Source organism: Monodelphis domestica, chromosome 2 (assembly GCF_027887165.1).
Source record: "Monodelphis domestica isolate mMonDom1 chromosome 2, mMonDom1.pri, whole genome shotgun sequence".
Lineage (NCBI taxonomy): Eukaryota > Metazoa > Chordata > Mammalia > Didelphimorphia > Didelphidae > Monodelphis > Monodelphis domestica.
In genome coordinates this window covers 138,682,616-138,707,142 of record NC_077228.1, presented here as the reverse complement: position 1 = coordinate 138,707,142, position 24,527 = coordinate 138,682,616, and the positions used below count along the sequence as shown (strand labels likewise).

At 35.1% G+C, this 24,527-nt stretch overlaps 1 protein-coding gene across 20 annotated transcripts in view; it reads left to right on the top strand.

The window, feature by feature from the left end:
• Positions 1 to 24,527, top strand: part of CDC42BPA (CDC42 binding protein kinase alpha) — a 414,118-nt gene that overhangs the window by 300,319 nt on the left and 89,272 nt on the right. For all 20 annotated transcript variants that reach the window (XM_001368345.5, XM_056816035.1, XM_056816037.1 and 17 more), the window contains 2 exons: positions 5,066 to 5,171; positions 9,737 to 9,861. In XM_001368345.5, the coding sequence (XP_001368382.1) occupies positions 5,066 to 5,171; positions 9,737 to 9,861 (231 nt within the window). The remainder of the gene's footprint in view (positions 1 to 5,065; positions 5,172 to 9,736; positions 9,862 to 24,527) is intronic.

Sequence of the window (24,527 nt, the reverse complement as noted above, 5' to 3'; positions counted from 1 at the left end):
TCATATATATTTGTTTGCAAGTTGTCTCCCTCATCAGATTGTAAATTTCTTGAGAGCAAGAATGCTTTTACCTCTTTTTGTATCCCCAGTGCTCAGCACAGTGCCTGGTATGTAGTAAACCTTTAGTAAATGTTTTTTATCTGATTGATATCTATCAAATTGTTAAAAAAAATAAAGGCATCTATTGGCAGAATTATGAAGAAACACATATACTCTTTTACCACTTGTAAAAAAAGGTAAGCTATAGAATATTTTTGAAGAATGATTGTTCTGACAGTGAACAGTAAAAGTTAATTAAATAGTCATGCCTTTTGATTCAATAATTCTACCATTTTTCAGAGCCTGAAAAAAGAAAAATAATTATCTGTTCAAAGATTATAGTAGCAGTAATGTCTTTAACTGCAAAATTATGGAAGTACTACAAGTGTTTAACAACAGGAGAACGATTAAATATATTGTGCCATATTAATGTAACATAACAATGTGATAAGTATGATATATATAAAGAAGCTTAGAAAAACTTTGAAATAACTTAGAAAAACTATGAAATAATGAAAAGCAAAACAAGCAGAAGGAACAGATGCCTACTAACTATGATCAGTAAGTGGACTAATAATCCAAATGGAGTCTTACAGAGAGGGACTCTGATTTTATCATAGCCGGACTCCCCATTTTTCTGCTTTCTTCTATATATTGTCTTCTCTATTAGAATGCAAGCCTCTTGAAGACAGGGCTGATTTTCTTTAGCTTGTATTGGTATTCTCTTCATTTAGTTAATGCCTGACTCTTAATGTGATTTTCAATAATAATTTTTATTTTGTTTTATTTTCAATCCATATATTATTTATTTTTTAGTATTTTTAAATTTTTGAGGTTCAAATCCTCTTTCTTCCTCTCCCCTTTTCCCCAAACACAGAAGACATGCAATATGTTATCAGTTATAGATGTGAAATCATGAAAAAACATTTCTACATTAGCCATCTTACAAGAAAAATTTCAAAAGTGAGAAAATTATACTGGTTACATTCAGAATTCATCAGTTCTGTCTTCGAAGGTGAATAGCTTTCAGATAGTCCTATAATTTAAAAATTATCTATCCTCAATTTGTTTTCCAGATCATTTGTTTTTCTGATGAGATATTTCATATTTCAATTTTTTTCAGTCTTTTGACTTTATTTTTTCATGCTGTCTCATGAATTCATTAGCTTCAATTTGACCAATTATGATTTTTAAAGAATTATTTTCTTTGTATGGAAAGGCATTCATATGGAGCTCCAGTCTTGCTCTACATCATAGAAAGCATAGACTTTCACCTTGCTTAAAATCAGACAATTCACTCTAGTATGTCGTAAGATCTACTAACATTAGGTCCAAATGGACATAGGATTTATACCTAAAGTGTGATACCTCAACCAAATTAAGGGCACATAGAATAGTTGTTGTTGTTTTTTATTGTATTTAGTCAATTTGGAACATTATTCCTTGGTTACAGGAATCATATTCTTTCCCTCCCCTCCTCTTCCTGTAGCCGATGTGCAATTCCACTGTATTGCATGCGTCCTTGATCAGAATCTCTTTCCATGTTGTTGATGTTGAGCATAGAATAGTTTGCCTTTTAGTTCAATCTATTGATAAGGGAAGAATTTAAGACCAGATAAAAAAATTTATGACCAAATGAGAAATAGATAACATTATAAGATGTAACATAAGTAATTTTTATTGTATTACATTTAAAACTGTACAAACAAAACCAATACAATCAAGGTTAAAAGAAGAAATAATAAGTTACAATTTGCTTTAAAATAGTATGTCCAATTAAATACATGTTTTTAAACATTCTACCCACACTCTCAAATACCTTATTTCGTCATTTCATGGCATCTAGATCTAAAGAGGACCCAGCCAAGACCTCTGTACTCTGGCTGTGGCCAAGAACGTGCCAAATCCACCCTTGGATCCAGACCTCTGTGGGGATGCTCTGCTCCCACCCTGCCTTTGCATTGTGCCTTGGCTGACACCAATTTGCTTTTCCTGTATAGAGCTGATGGCAACCAGCCCCATTTAGGAAAAGCTTTCCTTTACCCTCTCAGTGCTTGCTTCCTCCCCTGACAAAACCATTCTGGATATGTGTGATGCCTCCCCCATCCCAACTCCTCAATTAACATGTTCAAGGATCTCCCTTAGCCCTTCCCCCCTGGTGAAAGAGCCCACAGGCCAATACAGTGCCATCTACTTGACTAACATAAAAAATGCAAAACAAAATAATAAGTACAATTAAACTTAATTGAATTAAGCCAAATTAAATTGAATCAAATTAAACCAAGTTAAATGAATGTATTTTATTCTGCCATTCAAAGAAAAATCATAAATATGTGAAAGACAGGAATATAAGAATGCAGAAAAGGTAGTGTGGCAGAGAGAGAAAAAGCAAATTTGGCTAAAAGACAAGGGACAGAATGCAAGAGAAGAATTTGGAATTCTGTGTTGGGACAGTTAAGGGATGGCCAGGAGGAGGGGGAGAGAAGAGTGAGCCTTTCAGTTGGAGCTGGTGGACTGAATGAACTCTCTCTACTCAGATCTCAAACCTTCTACTTTGAGTCCCATTGTCCTGTGAGCTTCAGCCAGAGATTTTGTTTATATCAGAGACATCTTTAAACTCCTTGAAGACTATATAATATCATCTTGATACATAAAGTGTGCTGATTACCTCTGCTATCATCATCCTGAACTTTGAGTGACTGGATCTGTCTGGACATTTGGTTTCTTATCTAATTACTTGATTTGTACTACAGCAAAGACTTTTGTTGGTGGGCATAGCGTAAAAACATTAGACAGAGATAGTGAAGCAGACAGAGTAGCTCCAGCTTGGCTGGAGACCAAAGAGATCCACAAGGATCAGAGAGAACTGGGACAGAAAGATTAGTAAAATATTAGGGAACTTCCTAGCCAACCATCTTTCCCAAACTCCTAAATACCAACTTTAATAAATCTACTTTGGTTTAAAAAAAAAAGAATTATTTTCTTTGATGAGATTTTGTACCTCTTTTCCCATTTGACCAATTTAGCTTTTGAAGGAGTTCTTTTTGTTGGTGAATTTTTCAAATGATTTCCATTTGAGCTATTTTTGCTTTATAAGAAGTTATTCTCTTTAGTGAATTTTTGTACCTCTTTTGCCATTAAGCCAATTCTGTTTTTAATATATTCTTTTCTTCAATATTTTTGTGCCTCTTTTCCCAAATTGTTCATTCTCTTTTTGTAATGTCTTGCACCACTCTCATTTATTTTCCCAATTTTTCCTTAACCACACTTATCTTTTTTCCTTAACTCTTTCAGGAATTCTTGTTAGTCTTATATCTAATTGGCATTTAAAAGAAATCTTTACCTTCTGTCTTAGAATCAGTACTCTGTATTGCTTCCAAGGGAGACTAATGGTAAGGACTAGGTATAAGGGGTTAAATACCTTGCCTGGGGCCACACAGCTAGGATGTTTTTTAGATCAGATTTGAACCCAGAACCACATTTCTCTAGGCCTAGCTTTCAATCCACTGAGCAATCTAGCTGTCTCCAGTAATTTTCCTTAAGGATTTCTTTATAGTTTTTTCCACATTGTTGACTTGTTCCAAATTTGGTTTTCCCTCATCATAGTAGCTTTTTATGGATAGGTTCTTTTTTGTTCATTTTTTCCAGCTTACTTCTGGACCTTCAACTTTATGTTAATATTTTACTCATGTAAAGGTAGTCCCAAGCTTCAGACTTATCCATGCTGTTGTTTTCTGAGCTAGTTCTGGGAAGTTGGAAGTTTCCAACATAGTTTTATCCTCAAAGAGGATGTCCTGGTCTTCATTTTGTTGTTCACTTAGAAAGTATCCCTGCTTCCCTGTAACCATAAGAACTAATGATCCTTTCATTCCTGAGACTGGAAACTGGACCCTTACTCTCTCTTGCAGCCACAAGTGCTCATGTTTTTGGACTTCAGATTGTGACTGTGATCTCTGTTTCCCTGAAGCCACAAGGGCTCATCTATGCTTTGGACTGAGATCAGGGTTCCTGGCCCATTGTTACTGGCCATAACCATTCCTCCATGCCCTGGAACTGTATATAGGCAGTAGAGTTGTCAGTCAACTCCAACCACCCCCAGAGCCCCCAAAAGGTTCAATGTATTCTCTTTTGACCAAATGGTCTCAGGTTAATAGCCCCTGAAGCTATTGCTGCACTGTTTCCTCCTCCAAGACCTAAGGCATTTGTAACAGTTAAATTTTAGGGGAGATGGGGAGACTGAGGCAGGTAGAAATTAGTTTCTCTCTGCAAGGAGTATTATATTTTTTAGAGGTTTATTGAAGATTAAGGATTAAAGAAAATACAGGATAAGAGACACGTGTCCAGGCCATAGAGAGGCCTAGACACAACCTCACCTACATTCTGAAAAAAAGCCACGCCTGCCCCAAAACGGAAGTCCCAGAGTCAGAGAGACCTCAAAAGCCTTTGAATCAGCTTAAATACCTTCTCGATCTCGGCCCAGGTGAGATTACAAGGCATTCTGGGGAAGTGGAGCAAAGGCTTGTGGGGATTGTAGTCCTGTATTCGAGTCTATTTTTTACACATTGCTGCCCCTGTGCTCTAGGTTAATTCCAACTCCAGTGTCACTGACCTCCTAAGTCACCTTGAGCTGGAAAAATGTCTCATTTTCATCTTTTAGTGTAGTTGTGTGTCCATAGGTTTATCTTGGTTCTCAAAGGTGACACTTTAAAGTCTCTAAGTTAGAAATGAGGTCCTGTTCTCTCTCGTTGATGGGGGTTCCTCACCATAAATTACTATACTGATTAAATCACAGATCTTTCTCCAGTCCCAAAAAAATCAGGTGGTACTTGCCTAGACACTAAGAAGATAGGTTGTTGTTCATATAGTAACAGCTAATTTCAGTAATTGTAATGATTTAATTTCCAATGGTATTTTATCTATGAAACAAACTCCCATGAAAGTAGTCTCCCTGAAATGGTTGGCTCACATTAATGAAATAACTGCTTTTTATTTGTTTTGTTGTGTTTTTTTTTTTGTAATTTAATAGCCAAAATGAAAGGGAAGAATTTGAAAGTGAATTTAAACAAAAGTATGAACGAGAAAAGATTCTGTTGACTGAAGAAAATAAAAAACTTTCAAATGAGCTTGATAAGGTGAGTGATTTAATCCAACAAGTATTTATTGATTCACTCTACTAAGTCATGGTGAGTACAAATTTATACTAGATATTCTCCATCCCATCCCCCCTTTTTAAAAAGAAGTACTTTTCCTTTCAGAATTGAATTATTTCCTTGGGATAGGAACGTTTCTACCATATCAGAATCAGTTAAGGAATATAAGATAATATGTTTCTCTTTCTTCTTCATCCCTTCTAGTTTTTTCACTGCCCCATGCCTTTTCCTTCCATTCTTTTTTAATATCCTTATTCTCTCAGAACTCTCCAGGTAGTTGGTAGTATTAAAGCATTTGAGCAAGAGTAGACTGTGGTAGGGACTGCCTAGCTGAGCCATGGAGAAATCTTTAAAAGTCATCCAGGTCCATGAAATAAACTACTGAAGAATGGTGCAATTTTTTAACATTTAGTTCTTCCTCCATAGCATTCATTAAGCCAGTTAGCACAGAAAAATATGTCCCCTTTTAGTTTTTAGAAACATCACCCTAAAATGGAACAGAAACTTTTACAAACATATTCCAATTAATGCCTAAATTAATCCATTAACTTTGATCATGAATAATAAATTGCATATATTCAAATTTGCCATATGTGAAATTCCAATTAAGTAAATATGGGTTCATCTCAATATTAGCCTATAATATAAATTCTTATAAATGTAACAGTTTCCCAGAATTCATTATTTATACTGAGACCTAACTTTATTCTGTTTTGGCTGAAATTTTAATGAGGAAAGATTGTATTTTAACCTGTGTGTTAAGGAACAAGTTTCTGTGTTGTGTTTTGTCATGTACTCTGGCTTTCAGTTCTCTAATTAGTCATCATGATGAATTTAACTCAAGAAACATTTATAAATGCTTATTATGCAATGTACTTAGCAAACAATTATTGTTACTCTAGTAATTTACAGTCTAATAGTCTAAACAGGCTCTTTTCCATTTTTTCCCATATGTCTTCTCTTTTTCTTCTCTTTTTCCACATTTACTTATTAAGTCCTTTTAGTTCTCCAAAGTATATTGAACATTACCTGGCTTGTTTTGCTGAAAACAACTTTGAGAAGAAATATTAGTTGGAATATATATGTAGGAACATCCTGTAAATTCAAAATAAAATAAGTTATGTGAATTTTAAGCCTTTAAAAGCAATTCTTGCAGTTTTCAAGACTAGGAGTTTAATTTCATACGAAATAGCCCCTAGTTTCTCTTTCAATTAGTTAACATGTTCATACCTGTTGTTACTCTAGTAAGAGGTCATTTCTGCCTTGTAAGCTCAAGAGTTACATTAAGATCAGAAATTATACACTACAAAGTGATTTCACTTGGAATCACTATATTAATCACTAGTATAGTGTTTACAGAAAAAACAGTCTGAATTGGTATAATTTACACTAAAATGGAGAGGAAAATTGGTCAGTTCACCAGTTGAGTTAATAGCTAGTTATTCCATTTCATTGCTAGTTTTTAAAGTAGGGCTAGCTCTGTGTAAAATAAACATCTGATGATAAATTTACTTAGATGATATTTTAAATGCAAATCATGAGTAGTTATTTAGGGAGAGAGCCTATTGAAGCCCACCATGAATACAGAGATTTATCTCTGAGCTGACAAGTCCTAGCAGAAAGGTTGGATAAAAGGGAATAAGCTGGACTTAGTCTTCCAGAATGAAAGGGGAAAGCAGCTTCTTCTGGGAAAGAAATCCATAATGGAAGACAAGCATATAACTAGAACTTGAATGGGATGTGGAGCAAACTTATTGTCAGAAAGTGATCTCAAAAAAGAACAGAAAAACAGACAGGGCCACACAGTTTCTCTTCTTCTTTGAGCATTATTCTTATGTCTTTCTTGTGCTGTTTTTAAAATTATTGTGTCTCAGGTTATTTCTATTGCTCTAGCTTTTTTGTGTTTTGCTCCCCCTTTTGCTTTTAATTTGTTTCTATTTACAATCAGCTATAAAAAATGGTTTTCTTTATGGGCAATTGTTTAGTTATTTTAATCCCATTTTGAGTGAACAAAATATAAATTCTTCTTTGGTATTTAAAGTTATTTACCACCTGATTGGCCCCATCCTGCCTTTCTAGCCTTGTCACCTCCTATGCCCCTTTCACTCACTCAGAGATCCACAGGAGCTGGCTCTCTGACTGCTTCCTATCTTTAAGCTTATGCAGCTTTTCCTCTTCCTCCTCCTCCTCCTGCCTCTTAGAACTCCAAATTTCCTTCAAAGGCAGCCCAGCTGTCATATTCTTGAAGACAACTTCACCAATTCTTCTAGCTCCTGTCACCCTCCCCCACCAATACCTTTTATCTAGAGTTATATACATCTACTTATGACCATGTTTTCTCCCCTGACAGTTCAAGGACAGGTACTGTTCGATTTTGATCTTCATATGCCCAACTCCTAGCACACAGTACCTGGCACATAGTCAACAATGATAAACGCATATTGATTCGGGAGAGGGTTCCATATTTTTTACTATTGCCCTTTATTATTATCTCATCTTCTTTCAGCAATAGCAGTCTTTTTTTTTCATTTTTCTTTTGCCCTCTTGCAAAGAATCACCATCTAATTTTGAGTTTTAACACTCCAGATGTCCTTACCAAACTTATTCTTTTTTGTTCTTCATATTACTTTTAAATTTTTGAGTTAGTACACAAATTCCTTTTATATAGAATCACATTTGGCCCCATTTTTTCTGTTAAGAATAATTTCTACTTCTTTATTTCCTTAAAGTTTTATTGATAATTTTTACACTCACTTCTATTTTTTATAACAAAACCACTACCACTTAATGAAGAAAAATAGCTCCAGACAATCCATGTGACACTTTATAGTTTCTGCTTCTATTTCTGCTATTTTCTTTACTTTGGAGGTGGGAGTGGGGATTTGTGGGCTTCTTTTGTTTTGTTTTGATGATCAGTTATTTTTACTGTATGGAATAATAAAGTGTGGGTGTTGATCATAGCTATAACTTAGACCCTACTCTGCTTTATACATCATAGGTGTGTATGCTTCACACTGAAAAAATTTTGTGCCAATATTTGAATAGAAAGAGAAAACCTAGATTCTTGCTCAGTAATTTAAGACAAGGCACCTAAGTGGTAACTATAGACATATTTTTACACTGTAGAAAAGAATTTCTTAAACTAAGTTCTATACATATTCATTTTAAAATTTCTTATCTCTTTATTTTATATATACTTATTAACCCTTTTTTCTTTCTGTCTCCCTTTCCTCTAATTTAAGAAAAACAAAAAACTTATAACAAGTATGCAGGAAAACAAATTCTTACATTGACCATGTACAAAAACGTATGCCTTATTTTCCTTTTAAAATTCTATCACCTTGGGGGCAGCTGGGTAGCTCAGGGGTTTGAGAGCCAGGCCTAGAGATGGAAGGTCCTAGGTTCAAATCTGACCTCAGATACTTCTTAGCTTTGTGACCCTGGGCAAGTCACTTAACCCCCATTGCCTAGCCCTTACCACTCTTCTGCCTTGGAATCAATATTGATTCCAAGATGGAAGGTAAGGGTTTAAATTAAAAAAAAAATTCCATCACCTTGCTGACAAGAATTAACAGATATTATCAATAGACCTGGTTTATCTTTTTAAAAGAAAGAAATAAAATATTGAGTAAAGTTTTCAAAGAACTTGAATTTTTCTTTGTAGTGAGTATTAACTAAAATTGAGTAAATCATGTTCCTTCAAAATAACAGCAAACTTTTTAGGGAAATATACACTTTTATATCTTGATTTATTTTTCCAAGATTGCAAAAATGTATATGTTAGAAGTAAAAATTTAAAAATATTCTTAAATAAGTAAAATGGATAACTGAAAGAAGGCTAATTCAGTTATCCATTTTACTTAAGTAGAGTAAACCAGGTAGTGTTTTTTAAAAGAAACAGCATATTTTGAAAACTTTGATACAAAGACCTCAAAAAAGCAGTGAGTACTAAAACAGGGCAGTGAACATCACTATACGTAGACTACTTTATTTGCAAATTAATAGGTTTTAATATATGGTTGAGATGCAAATCAATCTGTAAACCAGAAAAATGAGTACAAAATTTGTGTTTTCTTTTCAGAACATAAAGTGATTTTCAGTTCCATTGGCCACATATCAGATTCCTATTAAGGTCCCATTATCAGAACGTTAGCTCTTTCTAATGTTCTTTGAATGAATCATGCAGAAATTATGTGCATTCTAAGTATGTCTGGTAGTTCACAAATGTTCACACATGTCCTTTGTGATTGGGGGGGAGTGATTATTTAAAAGATACTTAAACTTATTCATTGAGGCAAGTGTCTTTTTCAGGAGCTAGAGAGGAACAGAAATCTTTTATAAAGTGAAATTATTTTTGAAGGACAGATTTGTAGCTGACAATGACATCCAAAACTGAATTGGTAGTAAAATTGTGAAAACAAATTTTCTAATGAATTTTGATGTATTATTGGAAGGTAGCACTTCCTCATAATTAAGTCAAAAAAATTGACAGATAAACTCAGTGTATAATTGAGATTCCAGTTGTATGTCTTAAAATGCTCTTTCAGCTAACTGCTATGTTTGAGAGACTAAGCATAAACAACCGACAGCTAGAAGAAGAGATGAGAGATCTAGCAGACAAAAAGGAATCAGTTGCACATTGGGAAGCCCAAATCACAGAAATTATTCAGTGGTGAGTACTCTGATTTTAAATATGTCCTATTTAGAAAGTTTGGTCATTGGGCAAATTGTTTCAATTTCCAGGAGATTGCTAACAACGTTTTTAACTTGCTTTAATTGTCAAAAAAAGATCTTCCCCTCCCATATTTCCACTGGGATGGAAAAAAAGTGTTTGTCCTAGAAATATTTACTTTATTATTATCCAGTCATTTTTACACTATTGTGTGATTTGTGTGGATAGGGCCAGGAAATTCCTTTATTTCCCCCCTTGTTCTCCCACCCTGGCTGAATTTCCGCCACCAAGTTTCTCACAATTCATTTGAAAGCTGCTCTTTTTCTTGAAGAACAAAGTTAACTACCCTTTTGTTGTACAGGTTAGACTTTTGGGACTTTAGAAACACATCCATAAGATATAGTCACCCCTTTCTAAGACTAAAACTTATGGTTTCATGGCTTTGAGGAACAAAAAAGCCTAGAGAAAAAGGTAACTAAAGAGAAAATATATTTTCTTTTTGTTGTCATTATAACATTGTTTAATATGTAATTTTTGAAAACTTAGGCATATTTGGTGAATGAGTAGTAATTTGGATTAACTTAATTTTAAAATTAATGCATTAAATTGTCCATTTTGGTCTATTGTTATAAATTATAATAAAAATAATTGGAGATTTACTTTCTTACTAGAAATTCATAAATCTTAATTTTGGTATTTATTTTCAAGAGATATTTCCTCCTTGTCTCCACCACCTTTTTCTCCTCCACCTTCTTAATGCTAAATTTATCTAAAAACTACTTGTTTCTAAATATTTTCATAGACTAACTACTTAGGGAGTCTGTATTCCAGCTCTAATCTTTTGATTCTTTAAACTATATTTTCCATTTATCTTCTCTTATTTTTTTAAACCTTTACCTTCTGTCTTGGAATTAATACTAAGTATTGGTTCCAAGGCAGGAGAGCAGTAAGGGTTAGGCAAGTAAGGGACTTGCCCAGGATCACACAGCTAGGAAGGGTCTGAGACCAGATTTCAACCTAGGACCTCCCATCTCTAGGCCTGGCCCTATCTTCTACCAACTGAGTAGTCTCATTTAAAAATCCAAATAAAAAGTAAATAAACAAATGTCTTTTTTAAAGAAACACAGACCAATTGATAGTTTTTTTATGTCAATCAGAGTCTCTATTTAAACAAAGCTTAAGCTAATAAATATGTAACTTGGAATGTGTTCTGTGTAGTACAGCTAACAGTCCCTAAATGTACACAATTTGTGTACTTGTGTAAAGGACATACTTTTTAACAACAAGCAGGATTACAGTGTAATGTTATATAATAAACATTTTCTGTTTAAAGAAATTATATTGCAATAGGAATTTGATTGTTAAACACACCATGAGTTTGATTGTAGTCTAGAACCTCTTCCTTCTTATCACTACCACAGTGGGCAGGAGCAAAAGATAAAGAATAAAAGGGGTAAAAAGGAACTTGAGTGCATTGTCATTGTAAAAATGTTTGGAAGAAACAAGATTGAGTTTTGTATTTGCTACCAGAGGTTACTGATTTGTTTTCCAGTGTGTTTTAGGAAATATTGGATACCAGTACATTGGAAATCAGCAATACAGGGAAACCACTTAGCATGAAAACTATTGTTTAAAGACATACTAGTCAGTCTACAGACTTTATTGTATATTTGCTCTATGTAAGAGTTTAAAATACACTTTACCTCAAGAGGTTTACAGCTTAATTGTAAAGGTAAGGCACATGGTGCTCATAATACCAGTCTACATTTATATAGTTCTTTAAAGGGTTTACAAAGTATTTTTCTCAAAACCTTGGGATTAAGTAGTAGTATTATTACTCCCATGTAAAGAGGAAGAAACTGTGAAAAACAGGTTAAACAAACTGGCCAAGTGTATCACATAGGCAGGCAATATTTGATTTGGGAATTGTCCCAAGTCATATAGACTTAACTCCATTGTTTTACTCTTTCACACTGCCTCTCAATGCGTGAAAAAATCAAACAATGTGGATTCTATAAGAACTTCGAAAAAACACATATCCATTTTATAAGTAACTTTTAAATCAAATGGCTTTGAAGTGGAATGTCAGACTCTGATGGTAAGAGTATTAATTAGTGGAAAGGCCTTTACAAGTACAATGTATCTCATGAGTCTGAGAACATAGTTTATGATAGACTCCTCCAAAATTGTGTCTCTCTCTTCTAGGCAATTATCAGTCCAATCTCAGACCTTCTGGTAAGAACATAGTTACTATCCATCCTTTGGCTACCCTCTCATGTCACCCAAAAATGAGACTCAAAAGTCACCGCAGCCAAATTGTATTGCCCTCCTATTCTCACCCCCAAATCACAGACTGGTGAGGAAATAGTCTTATATATAAGGAGTGTCTGAAATGCTTTCCCTTCTTTCCTGGTTTAGTTGGACATAGATGCATGCATTAAGGTACAATGCTTGTGTTTTCATCCAGGGAAACCCTCCATCTGATACTTTCCTTCAAGGTGCACTGAATTGCCCATTTACTGAGAGTGAGGACCCTTGTTTCTGATCAGGGTACCCCTGTGCTTAGAGTTGCATTGTGTCTTTGGGACTGGGACAGGAACCCACATCTTCCAAATAGAAACTTATAACACATTTTCCTACATAAATTTTAAAGATGATAAATGGTTCCCAGTCTAGATTAAAACGAACTAAACTCAACAAATACTGATTAACTTACTACTTATATGAAGAGGCATTGTCCTAGGCTCAGTGGTTCCTAATTTTAAGGACCTTACACCCTGGATTATATGTCATCACCATAATTATTGTTTGCAGTTTCATAATGCTTTTACGTTTGCAAAACACTTTATACATATTATTTCATTTGATCTTCACAATAATCCTGAGTGGTAGGTGCTATTATTATCTCCATTTTTTAGGAGAGGAAACTGAGGCTGAGAGAAGGTAAGTGACTTTCCCAGGGATATTAGCTAATGAAGTGTCTGAAGCAGGACTCAAACTTAAGTCTTACTGACTCCATATTCAGCACTCTTACCCACTGTGCCATCTAGCTGCCTGTCATAAACACTTGAAAAGTTAATGAGAAGCAGGATATCATAATGTGTAATATACTATACTTGGAGTCAAGAAGATCTGGGTTTTCAGTGGAATTGCTTATTGGCTATGGGAGGAGGAGAGGGAAAGAACATGAATCATGTAACCATGGAAAAATGTTAATTAAACAATTTTTAAAAAAGATCTGGGTTCTAAACCCCACCTCTGGCACTGTATTAGCTCTTGTGATTGCTTAACCTCTCTGAATATCCAGCTCTTTTTTTGTCAGATAAGTAATAATATCTATTTGCTACCTTGCAGGGTTGTGTAAGATAATATGTATGTACCTAATGGTCCAAAACCCCGGACTCTGGGCTTACATGATTGTATCTTAAATAGCTTCTTTAAGAATCATTTCTTTGGCTCATTTTGCCCTAATTCTGAGTTTACTCTGAGAACCTCAGAATATAGTTTTGTATGTGGACCTCCTATAAGGTGGGTAAAAAAGATACTCCTTTCCTGTGCAGCACTCAAGATAACAATGCATGGAAGGTACAAGACAAGCTTTATTTCATCCCATAAAAAGTGCAAAGCAGCAGAAAGGATTCACTCTTAACAAACAGTTGACATATTTCTCCCTTAACAGTGAGTCCCATCTTCCAACTTAGGGACCTACATAGACTTTGATACTATCTAGTACTACAAGTAAGGTTTTCACTAGTCCCAGACAGAAGATGAATTTAGGATTGCTAAAGAAAGAAATGACCCCAGGTATAAGCCTATAATATCCAACTAACTCATATGCTCAATTCTTTTCTAAGAGGTTAATGTTGTCCAGGAATAATGCCTTTGCAAGTTAGTTACAAAATCTTGGGGCCTAGGATATCTTCTTCCCCCTTCTCCCCTTTCTAGGAGACTGGATTATAGGACTCTTCAAAACAATCTGGTTTAGAGCACATATAATTACATCATACTTCTGCATTAATTTTTTAAGGTTACCATTAGCAGTTCTGGTTGGGAGTCTGTGAAAATGATCAGACTTTTTCCTCTTCCTTTAACAACTCAGGTATATTTTTAGTTCTGTTGAAGGTCTTTCTCCTTTTTTTTTTCCTGCCTGACTTTCAACTTTGCTTTCCCTATTCCTTTTTAGTCATAGTAAAAAGCCAGAAGCTCCTATCTACAATAGCCTAGACCCCTGTTGGCAAACCTATGGCATGTGTGCAGGAGTGGGCAGCCCAGAAGTCCTCCCCTATATGGGGTAAGGTATGGGGGGTGGAGTTCACATGCAGCATGAGGTCTCTAAAAGTTTTGCCATCACTGGTCTAGACCAATTAAATCATTCCCATATTAGATTTTATTATTCATTCTTGTATTATGAATAAGTTAACAAGTTTAAGAAAAGTACTCCACCATCTTAAGGAAGTGTCCAGGGAACTTTATACATCCTTCATTGGGAGGCATTCAGCTATCTACAATAGAAGAACTGTCCATGGGCTCTGGTTGGAGCACCTGAGGTCAGCCAAAAATTGAGGCTTGAGCAGGAGGACCAAAGATTACACTTGACCCTATAAATCTTGGAAGACCTAAATAGGGCCCAGTAAATAACAAACATAAAAAATCCTGAAATCTTAAGATACCATCCCCCTTCCCCTAGCAACCCTAGGACTCTAGTATAAAGCTAATGATTAAGTTTATTAGCCTGGCCACTCCATTTTTAAAAAATGAATGAACAAAGGAGAAAGATCCCAACTATTGATAGCTGTTATGGGGTCAGAGAAGATCCCAGCTCAAACTCAGAAGATAGTGAAGTAAAAACATCTCCTTCTAAAATAGCAACAACAAAAAAGATAAATGGACACATGCTCCAGAAGAACTTTTGGAAGATCTTTTAAAAAGACCTGAAAAACCAAATGAGAGAAGTTGAATAAAAATTAGAAACAGCTAAGAGCAATGCAAGAAAACTACGAAATAAAAATCACCCAAATGAAAAAAGAAATCCAGAAATTCATGGAAAAAAAATTTATTAAGAACTAGAATTGGATGTGGGAGATTAATGATTTCCTAAGGTTATAAGAAATAAAAAGCAAAAATCAAAAGAATGAAATCACAGAAGAGAATATAAAACATCTCATCACAAAAACAACTGACCAGAAAAGTATATCAAAGAGATAATATAAGAATTTGTCAGACTCCTGGAAAGTTATAATAAAAAAAGAAGACTTTGGGCACCATACTCCTAGAAATCATTAAGGAACACTACCCAGAAATTCTAGAATCAGAGGGCAAAATAGAAATGGAAAGGATCCACTGATCACCACCTCAAAGAGACCCGAAGATGAAAATGCACCAGAACTTCATTGTGAAGTTCCATAGCTGCCAGCTTAAGGAGAAAATACTACAAGCAACAAGGGGGAAAAAAACCACAATTTAAATACTATGGAACTACAGTCAGAATAACACAAACCTTAGCAGCTGCAACAGTAAAAGAACACAGAACATAGAACACTACATTTTGTGGAGCAAAAGAACTGGACTTACAACCAAGAACAATATGTCCAGCATAATTATAAAAAGAAAAAAATGGACATTCAGTGAATCAAAGGCATTTCTATCCGAGGGGGGACCCAGAACTCAGCAGAAAATTTGATGCATAAGAAACATACAAAGGTAATGAAAGACTAATCATAAACAACCCAAAAGGTCAAATTGTTTGATCCCTGTTTGGGAAAATGTCATCTATGGTCCCTGGGAATGACATCATTACCTGGATATTTTGAAAGGGGCATGTATGAATGGAAGACTGAAGATCAAGGTAATTATAATGGAATAAGCCAAAATGGTAGGAGAATATATCAGGAAGAGGTAGGATAGAATGGCTATTTCATATAGAAGGGGCATTAGTGGAAGCTCTACTGTGGAAAAGGGGAGGAGGATTTGGAGGGCTGGTAATGCCAGAATTCAAATCTCATCAAACATGGGGTAAAGAGAAAAAAACATACAAAATTAGAAAGAAAAAAAATCTTAATGTCTACAGAAACAGGAGGGAAGAGAGAGTGAGTGGGGAAGTGAATACATATCCAGGGGATAGGGAAGGACCCTTAGGGCAAGATGGGGGGGGGGGTTAAAATTGAACACATATCAGAGAATAGAAGGGCATAGTTGTGGGGATAAGGAAGGGTTTGGGGGGAAGGTGAATAAAACAAGAATTAAAAGATGAAGGGATAAGGACAGAAGAGGGATCTTTGGAAAAGTGGGTCAGTTTGGAACGAGAAGAGCAATAGAAGAAGATGAGGGAGGATTTTTGGGAAGGGGTGTGAATTGCAATGGTATTGGTCAAAGGAAATTGGATATCTGGAGGGATTCGGGGGAAAGAAAGGAAGATGGGGACAAACAAGGAGGATGAACAGAGTAGATAGAAATGAGCGCCTATGACATTGAGTGTAATGGATTGAATTCACCCATGGGAAGAAAATGGAAAGCAGAAAGGATAAAAAACTAGAACCTGAAAATGTGTTGTTTACAAGAAACACACTGAAAATGAGAGATACACATAGAGTGAAGGTGAGGGGCTGGAACAGAATATACTATGTCTCACCTGATCCAGAGAAAGCAGAGGTAATATAGTCATGATCTCTAACATACAAAATTAAAATGGATATAATTGAAAAAGATGAACAGGGTAACTATATTGTTTGGGGAGAATGGTTACTATGAATAATGAAATATTATTAATATTCAATCTGTATGTACCAAGTGTTTTGTATCCCAGTTTTTTAAAGGAAAAACTAAATGAGATACAGATGGAAATAGATAACAAAATAATATTAGCAAGGAACTTTTCATCTTCTTCACTCAGGATTATATAAACCTAACCAAAAATAAGTAAGAAAACAGTTAAAGAATCTTAAATAAGTTAAATATGATAGTTATCTGGAGATCCCACCAACACCTGCATGAGGTTAGTATTAGATCTAAGCCTAAGCATACACACAATCCAAACATAGTTTCTGGTGGGACAACAATGGTTTAGAGAATATAAATATTGTACCAAAGTCTTACTTTAACACTCATGATGCTACTGAGGTATTCCTGCATTCCTGAGAGCATTAGAACAAAAGTTCTAATGGGTATGATTAAACTGGAAAGACTTTGTTTTATAAAGTGTATGGTACTGGCAACAGACTAACATCTGCCTTAAGCCCACTCTAGCTAAATATGATCCAATTAAACGCTGGCAGAAACATGGAGAAACATGTTAGATTTATGGAGAATCATGTTTTTAATCTTAATATCCACAAAACTAGAGTATAAAATATTCAAGTAACAAATCCAAAGGGAACTCAAAAGCATGTTTGTATTCGCACACAGGTCAAAATAGAGAAAAAATACTATAGACCAATTTCATTAATGATTATGGATATGAAAATCTTAAATAAAATACTATCTAGGATATTAAAACATATATTACAAAGACTATCTATATGTAGTGACCAAAGAGGGTTTATATCAGGTTTGCAGAGATAGATTAAGATGAGGAAAACTATCAATATCATTGATTATACTAATATTAAAAAATAAAAGCAATATGATTATATCAATAGTTGCAGAAAAAGCCTTTAGCACTCATTCCTATTAAAACTTTAGAAAACACGGGTATAAATGGATTTTCTTTTAAAATAATATGAAGCATCTACTTAAAACCATCAAGTATTATTTATAATGAGAATAAGCTAGAAGAATTACCAATAAGATCAGCAGTGAAACAAGGATGCCCATTATTACCAATATTATTTAACATATTATTAGAAATGCTAGCAATAGCAATAAGAGGAAAAAAAGAAATTGAAGGAATCAAAATTGACAAAAAGGTAATCTCTGTAAGCAACATGATGTGGTGTATGTGGAAAATCCTAGAGATCCAGTGAAAAAGTTAGTTGAAACTATCAATAAATTTAGCAAAGTAGCAGGATATAAAATAAGCCTACATAAATTATAAAAAAAATTATATATTACAAAGTCCTACAAGAAGAAATAGAAAGAAAATGCTCCATTTGAAATAACTGCAGATAATATAAAGTACCTCAAAGAATACTTGTCAAAATAAGCCCAGGAACTATACATGAATATAATTTTTAAACACTTCTTACATAAACACAGTCAGTTCTAAATAATTGGAGAAATAGTAATTGTTCATGGATGGACAGAGTCAGTATAATTAATCCTATCTATTCAAAGCCACCCAAATAAATCTCGGAAAAAAATATTATTAACCATGGGGCAGCTGGGTCACTCAGTGGATTGAGAGCCAGGCCTAGAGACAGGAGGTCCTGGGTTCACATCTGACCTCAGACACTTCCTGGCTGTGTGACCCTGTGCAAGTCACTTAACTCCCATTGCCTAGCCCTCACCACTCTTCTGCCTTGGAGCCAATACACAGTATTGGTAAGAATTTTTAAAAATAACCAAATTCATTTGGAAGAACAAAAAAATCAAGAATATCAAACTAATTAATGAAAAAATGTAAAGAAAAAAGGTTCAACAATACTAGTTTAAAGTTGTATTATAAAGCAGTAATTATCAAAACTATTTGACTAAAAATAGAAAGGTGTGGAACAGGACAGACATACAGCCTTGTATTTGATAAAAAACTACATTCAGTTTTTTGGAATAAGAAATCACTATTTGCTAAAAATTGTTCGGACAGCTTGGCAGAAACTAGGTAGAGACCAATATCTTATACCATTCACTAAACTAAGATAAAAATGGATACGTGATCTAGACATAAAAAGAGATATTACAAGTAAATTAGAAGTATAGGGAACATATTACCTATCAGATTTATGGTTAGGAGAAGAATTTATGCATAAACAAGAGATAGAAGAACATTGTGAGATACAAAATGGATAATTTTGAATATATTAAATTAAAATTGTTTTGTACAAATAAGTGTTTACAAAATTAGAAGGAAAACAAAATGGGGGAAATTTTATACAGTCTTTCAGTTAAAAGTCTCATATCTAAAATATATTGAGAACTTTGTTAAATTTATAAGAATAAGAGCCATCCCCCAATTGATAAATAGGCAAAAGATAGGAACAGACAATTTTTGGACAAAGAAATCAAAGGCCAAAATAGGTATGTGGAAAACTGCTCTAAATCACTACTGATAAGAAAAATGCAAGCCTAAATAACCCTGAGGTATCATCTCACAACTATCAGATTGGCTAAAATGACAAAAGGGCAAAAATGACAAGTGTTGGAAGGGATGTGAAAAAGATATTTATAGCAGCTTTTTGGTGGTATTTGCCAGAAATAGAGGAGATGCACACCAATTCATTGTGAAATGCAACAAAAATATATGATTGTCATGGAATACTACTGTGTCATAAGAAACAACAAGCAGGCTAATTTTTTTTTTACATTAGAAAGAACTACATTATATTAATGAACAGCAAAAATGAGTAGAACCAAGGGGAGATTATACAGTTACAAAGTTAATACTTGAAGACTAACTTCTGAATGTTACCTCCAAAAAGTGAACTGAAAGTTAGAAATATGAAAGCCATAATTTATATAATTGACCTCCCAGATGATGCCTTCTGTGATGTGGGGAGGAGTGAGAAAGGATCTGAGATGGTGATGGTGAACCTTTTAGAGACTGAGTGCACAAACTGCAAACTGTGTGGAGATGGGGAGGGGAGCAGTTCTGCCCCAAGACCCTCCGGCTTCCTAGTAGCAAACTCTGTGCTGGGGTAACAGTGGGCATGCCCACAGAGAGGGCTCTGAGTGCCACCCTCTGGCACATGTGCTATAGATTTGCCAACAGTGGACTTAGACAGTTTAAATAAATTCTATAAATTGTTTTTAAAATGGAACCTCAAAAAATAAGGAAAAAAGAGCAATAGAATAGACAAGGGAGGCCTGCTCTCTAAGAAACCTCGGAGGCTGGGAAGAACTAGTCTGAAGCAACCTAAATTCACAGAAAACCCGCCCATATCACCCAGACCCCAGACCAAAAAAGAAAGGGGAATAAAACCACCAAAGGGATGGCTCACATGGCCCAAAATCAAGCCTCCAGGAAGAAAGGGAAAAAGGTGACTATTGAAAACTTTTATGGTGGAAGTACTCAAGGAAAAGAGGAGAATGAGGAGGAAACCCAAAAAAAATCACAACATGCCTCCCAAAATGGAAACTATCAACAAGCTCTGGAAGATCTCAAACTGGAACTTACCCAAAAGATGGAAACCTGGAAAGAAAAATGGGAGAAAGAGATCAGCAGTCTGACAGATAAGACTGCTCAATTGGAAAAAGAGCTGGAAACATCCAGTAGAAGGGCAGAGAAAGCTGAAAAGCAAAACCAGTCCCTAACGACCAGAATTAAGCAACTTGAAGAAAGTGAGATCATAAAACAGCAAGAATCAATAAAGCAAAGCCAAAAAATTAATGAATTAGAAGAAAACAAAATATCTCACTGAGAAGGTCACAGACTTGGAAAACAGAGGAAGAAGAGACAACCTCGGAATTATTAGTCTCCCAGAAAAAACAGAGATAAACAATAAACTCAATGTTATTCTACAGGAGATTATAAAAGAAAATTGCCCTCACATTCTGGAGCAAGGGGGCAAAATAGAAATAGAAAGGGTTCATAGAACACCCTCTATACTAAATCCCCAAAAGATAACCCCCAAGGAATGTAATTGCCAAATTCAAGAGCTTCCAAGAAAAGGAGAAAATCCTACAAGAAGCCAAGAAGAGGAGCTTCAGATATAGGGGGGCTCCCATAAGGATCACACAGGACTTAGCGGCTAACACACTAAGAGACCGCAAAGCATGGAACACAATATTTAGAAAGGAAAGAGAGCAGGGTCTCCAACCAAGAATCAATTACCCAGCAAAACTGACTATATACTTCCAGGGGAAAGTATGGGCATTCAACAAAAGAGAAGAAATCATAGAAACAATTAATAATTTCGTTGAGGAAAATGACAACGGCAAGACATCCTTTCCAACCTTATGGGATGCAGCCAAGGCAGTACTTAGAGGAAAATTCATATCCCTGAGTGCATATATTAACAAATTAGGGAGGACAGAGATCAAGGAATTGGAAATGCAAATCAAAAAACTTGAGAACGAACAAATTAAAACCCCCCAGAAGAAAACCAAACTAGAGATCCTAAAATTTAAGGGAGAAATTAATAAAATCAAAAGTGACAGAACTATTGAGCTAATAAACAAGACTAGAAGCTGGTACTTTGAAAAAACAGACAAAATAGACAAAGTATTGGTCAATCTAATTTAAAAAAAGGAAGGAAGAAAGGCAAATTAACAGCATCAAGGATGAAAAGGGGGGGTCTCACCTCCAATGAAGAGGAAATTAAGGCAATCATTAAAAACTACTTTGCCCAACTATATGGCAAATATACCAACCTAGGTGATATGGATGAATATTTACAAAACTATAAATTGCCTAGACTAACAGAAGAAGAAATAGTTTTCTTAAATAATCCCATATCAGAAAAAGAAATCCAACAGGCCATCAAAGAACTTCCTAAGAAAAAATCCCTAGGACCTGATGGATTCACCAGTGAATTCTATCAAACATTCAAAGAGCAGCTAACTTCAATACTATACAAACTATTTGGCATAATAAGCAAAGAGGGAGTTCTACCAAACTCCTTTTATGACACAAACATGGTACTAATTCCAAAGCCAGGCAGGCCAAAAACAGAGAAAGAAAATTATAGACCAATCTCCCTAATGAGTATAGATGCAAAAATCTTAAATAGGATACTAGCAAAAAGACTACTCCAGCAAGTGATCAGAAGAATCATTCACCATGATCAAGTAGGATTTATACCAGGGATGCAGGGCAGGTTTTCAATATTAGGAAAACTATCCACATAATTGACCACATCAACAAGCAAACCAACAAGAATCCCATGATTATCTCAATAGATGCAGAAAAAGCCTTTGATAAAATACAACACCCATTCCTACTAAAAACACTAGAAAGCATAGGAATAGAAGGGTCATTCCTAAAAATAATAAACAGTATATATCTAAAACCATTAACTAATATCATCTGCAGTGGGGATAAACTAAATCCATTCCCATTAAGATCAGGAGTGAAACATGGATACCCGTTATCACCTCTATTATTTGACATTGTATTAGAAAAACTAGCAGTAGCAATTAAAGAAGAAAAAGAAATTGAAGGCATTAAAATAGGCAAGGAGGAGACCAAATTATCACTCTTCGCAGATGACATTATGGTCTACTTAAAGAATCCTAGAGATTCAACCAGAAAGCTAATCGAAATAATCAACAACTTTAGCAAAGTTGCAGGATACAAAATAAACCCACATAAGTCATCAGCATTTCTATATAATTCCAACACAGCTCAGCAGCAAGAACTAGGAAGAGAAATCCCATTCAAAATTACCTTAGACAAAATAAAATACTTAGGAATCTATCTCCCGAGACAAACACAGGAACTATATGAACACAACTACAAAACACTTTACACACAACTAAAACTAGACTTGAACAATTGGAAGAACATTAACTGCTCATGGGTACGACGAGCCAATATAATAAAAATGACCATCCTACCCAAACTCATCTATCTATTTAGTGCCATACACATGGAACTTCCAAAAAAAATTTTTTTTACTGATTTAGAAAAAACCATAACAAAGTTCATTTGGAAGAACAAAAGATCAAGGATATCCAGGGAAATAATGAAAAAAAAATACAAAGGAAGGGGGCCTTGCAGTCCCAGATCTCAGACTATATTATAAAGCAGCGGTCACCAAAACAATCTGATACTGGCTAAGAGACAGAAAGAAGGATCAGTGGAATAGACTGGGGGCAAGAGACCTCAGCAAGACAGTATATGACAAACCCAAAGATCCCAGCTTTTGGGACAAAAATCCACTATTTCATAAAAACTGCTGGGAAAATTGGAGGACAGCATTGGAAAGATTAGGTTTAGATCAACACCTCACACCCTACACCAAGATAAATTCAAAATGGGTGAATGACTTGAACATAAAGAAGGAAACTATAAGAAAATTAGGCGAACACAGAATAGCATACATGTCAGACCTTTGGGAAGGGAAAGACTTCAAAACCAAGCAAGACTTAGAAAGAGTTACAAAATGCAAAATAAATAATCTGGAATACATCAAATTAAAAAGTTTTTGTACAAACAAAACCAATGTAACCAAAATCAGAAGGGTAGCAACAAATTGGGAAACGATCTTCATAAAAACCTCTGACAAAGGTTTAATTACTCAAATTTACAAAGAACTAAATCAATTGTACAAAAAATCAAGCCATTCTCCAATTGATAAATGGGCAAGGGACATGAACAGGCAGTTCTCAGCCAAAGAAATCAAAACTATTAATAAGCACATGAAAAGGTGCTCTACATCTCTTATAGTCAGAGATATGCAAATCAAAACAACTCTGAGGTATCACCTCGCACCTAGCAAATTGGCGAACATGACAGCTATGGAAAGTAATGAATGCTGGAGGGGATGTGGCAAAGTAGGGACACTAATTCATTGCTGGTGGAGTTGTGAATTGATCCAACCATTCTGGCGGGCAATTTGGAACTATGCCCAAGGGGTGATAAAAGACTGTCTGCCCTTTGATCCAGCCATAGCACTGCTGGGTCTGTACCCCAAAGAGATAATAAGGAAACAGACTTGTACAAGAATATTCATAGCTGCACTCTTTGTGGTGGCCAAAAATTGGAAAACAAGGGGATGCCCATCAATTGGGGAATGGCTGAACAAATTGTGGTATATGTCGGTGATGGAATACTATTGTGCTAAAAGGAATAGTAAAGTAGAGGAATTCCATGGAGACTGGAACAACCTCCAGGAAGTGATGCAGAGCAAAAGGAGCAGAACCAGGAAAACATTGTACACCAAGACTGATACATTGTGGTACAATCGAAGGTAATGGACTTCTCCATTAGTGTCACTGCAATGTCCCTGAACAATCTGCAGGGATCTAAAAAATACTATCCACAAGCAGAGGATAAACTGTGGGAGTAAAAACACCGATGAAAAGCAACTGCCTGACTCCAGAGGTTGAGAGGATATGATTGAGAAGAGACTCTAAATGAACACTCTAATGCAAATACCAGCAACAGGGAAATGGGTTCGAGTCAAGAACACATGTGATAACCAGTGGAATCGTGTGTCGGCTATGGGAGAAGGAAAGGTGGGGGGGGGGGGGTGGAAAAGAAAATGATCTTTGTTTCCAGTGAATAATGTTTGGAAATGATCGAATAAAATAATGTTTAAAATTAAAAAAAAAAGAATAGACAAGGGAGAATTAGAAACAATGGAAATCAGTAGCTTAGTGTTTGATAAAGGCAAAAACATAAATTACCTAGGAAAGAATTCCATTTTCAATAAGTTTTTCTAGGAAACAAGTAGTAATCTTAGAGGAATTAGACTTACACCTTAAACCATATCTCACAATACATTGATAAGGGATTTTAATATTAAAATCATACTATTAAAAATTAGAAGAGAACCAGGTCATATGCCCCTCACATGTATGTATATGTATTGTATTCTTAACTATATGTTATGTTAAGTATATGTATTCTCAAC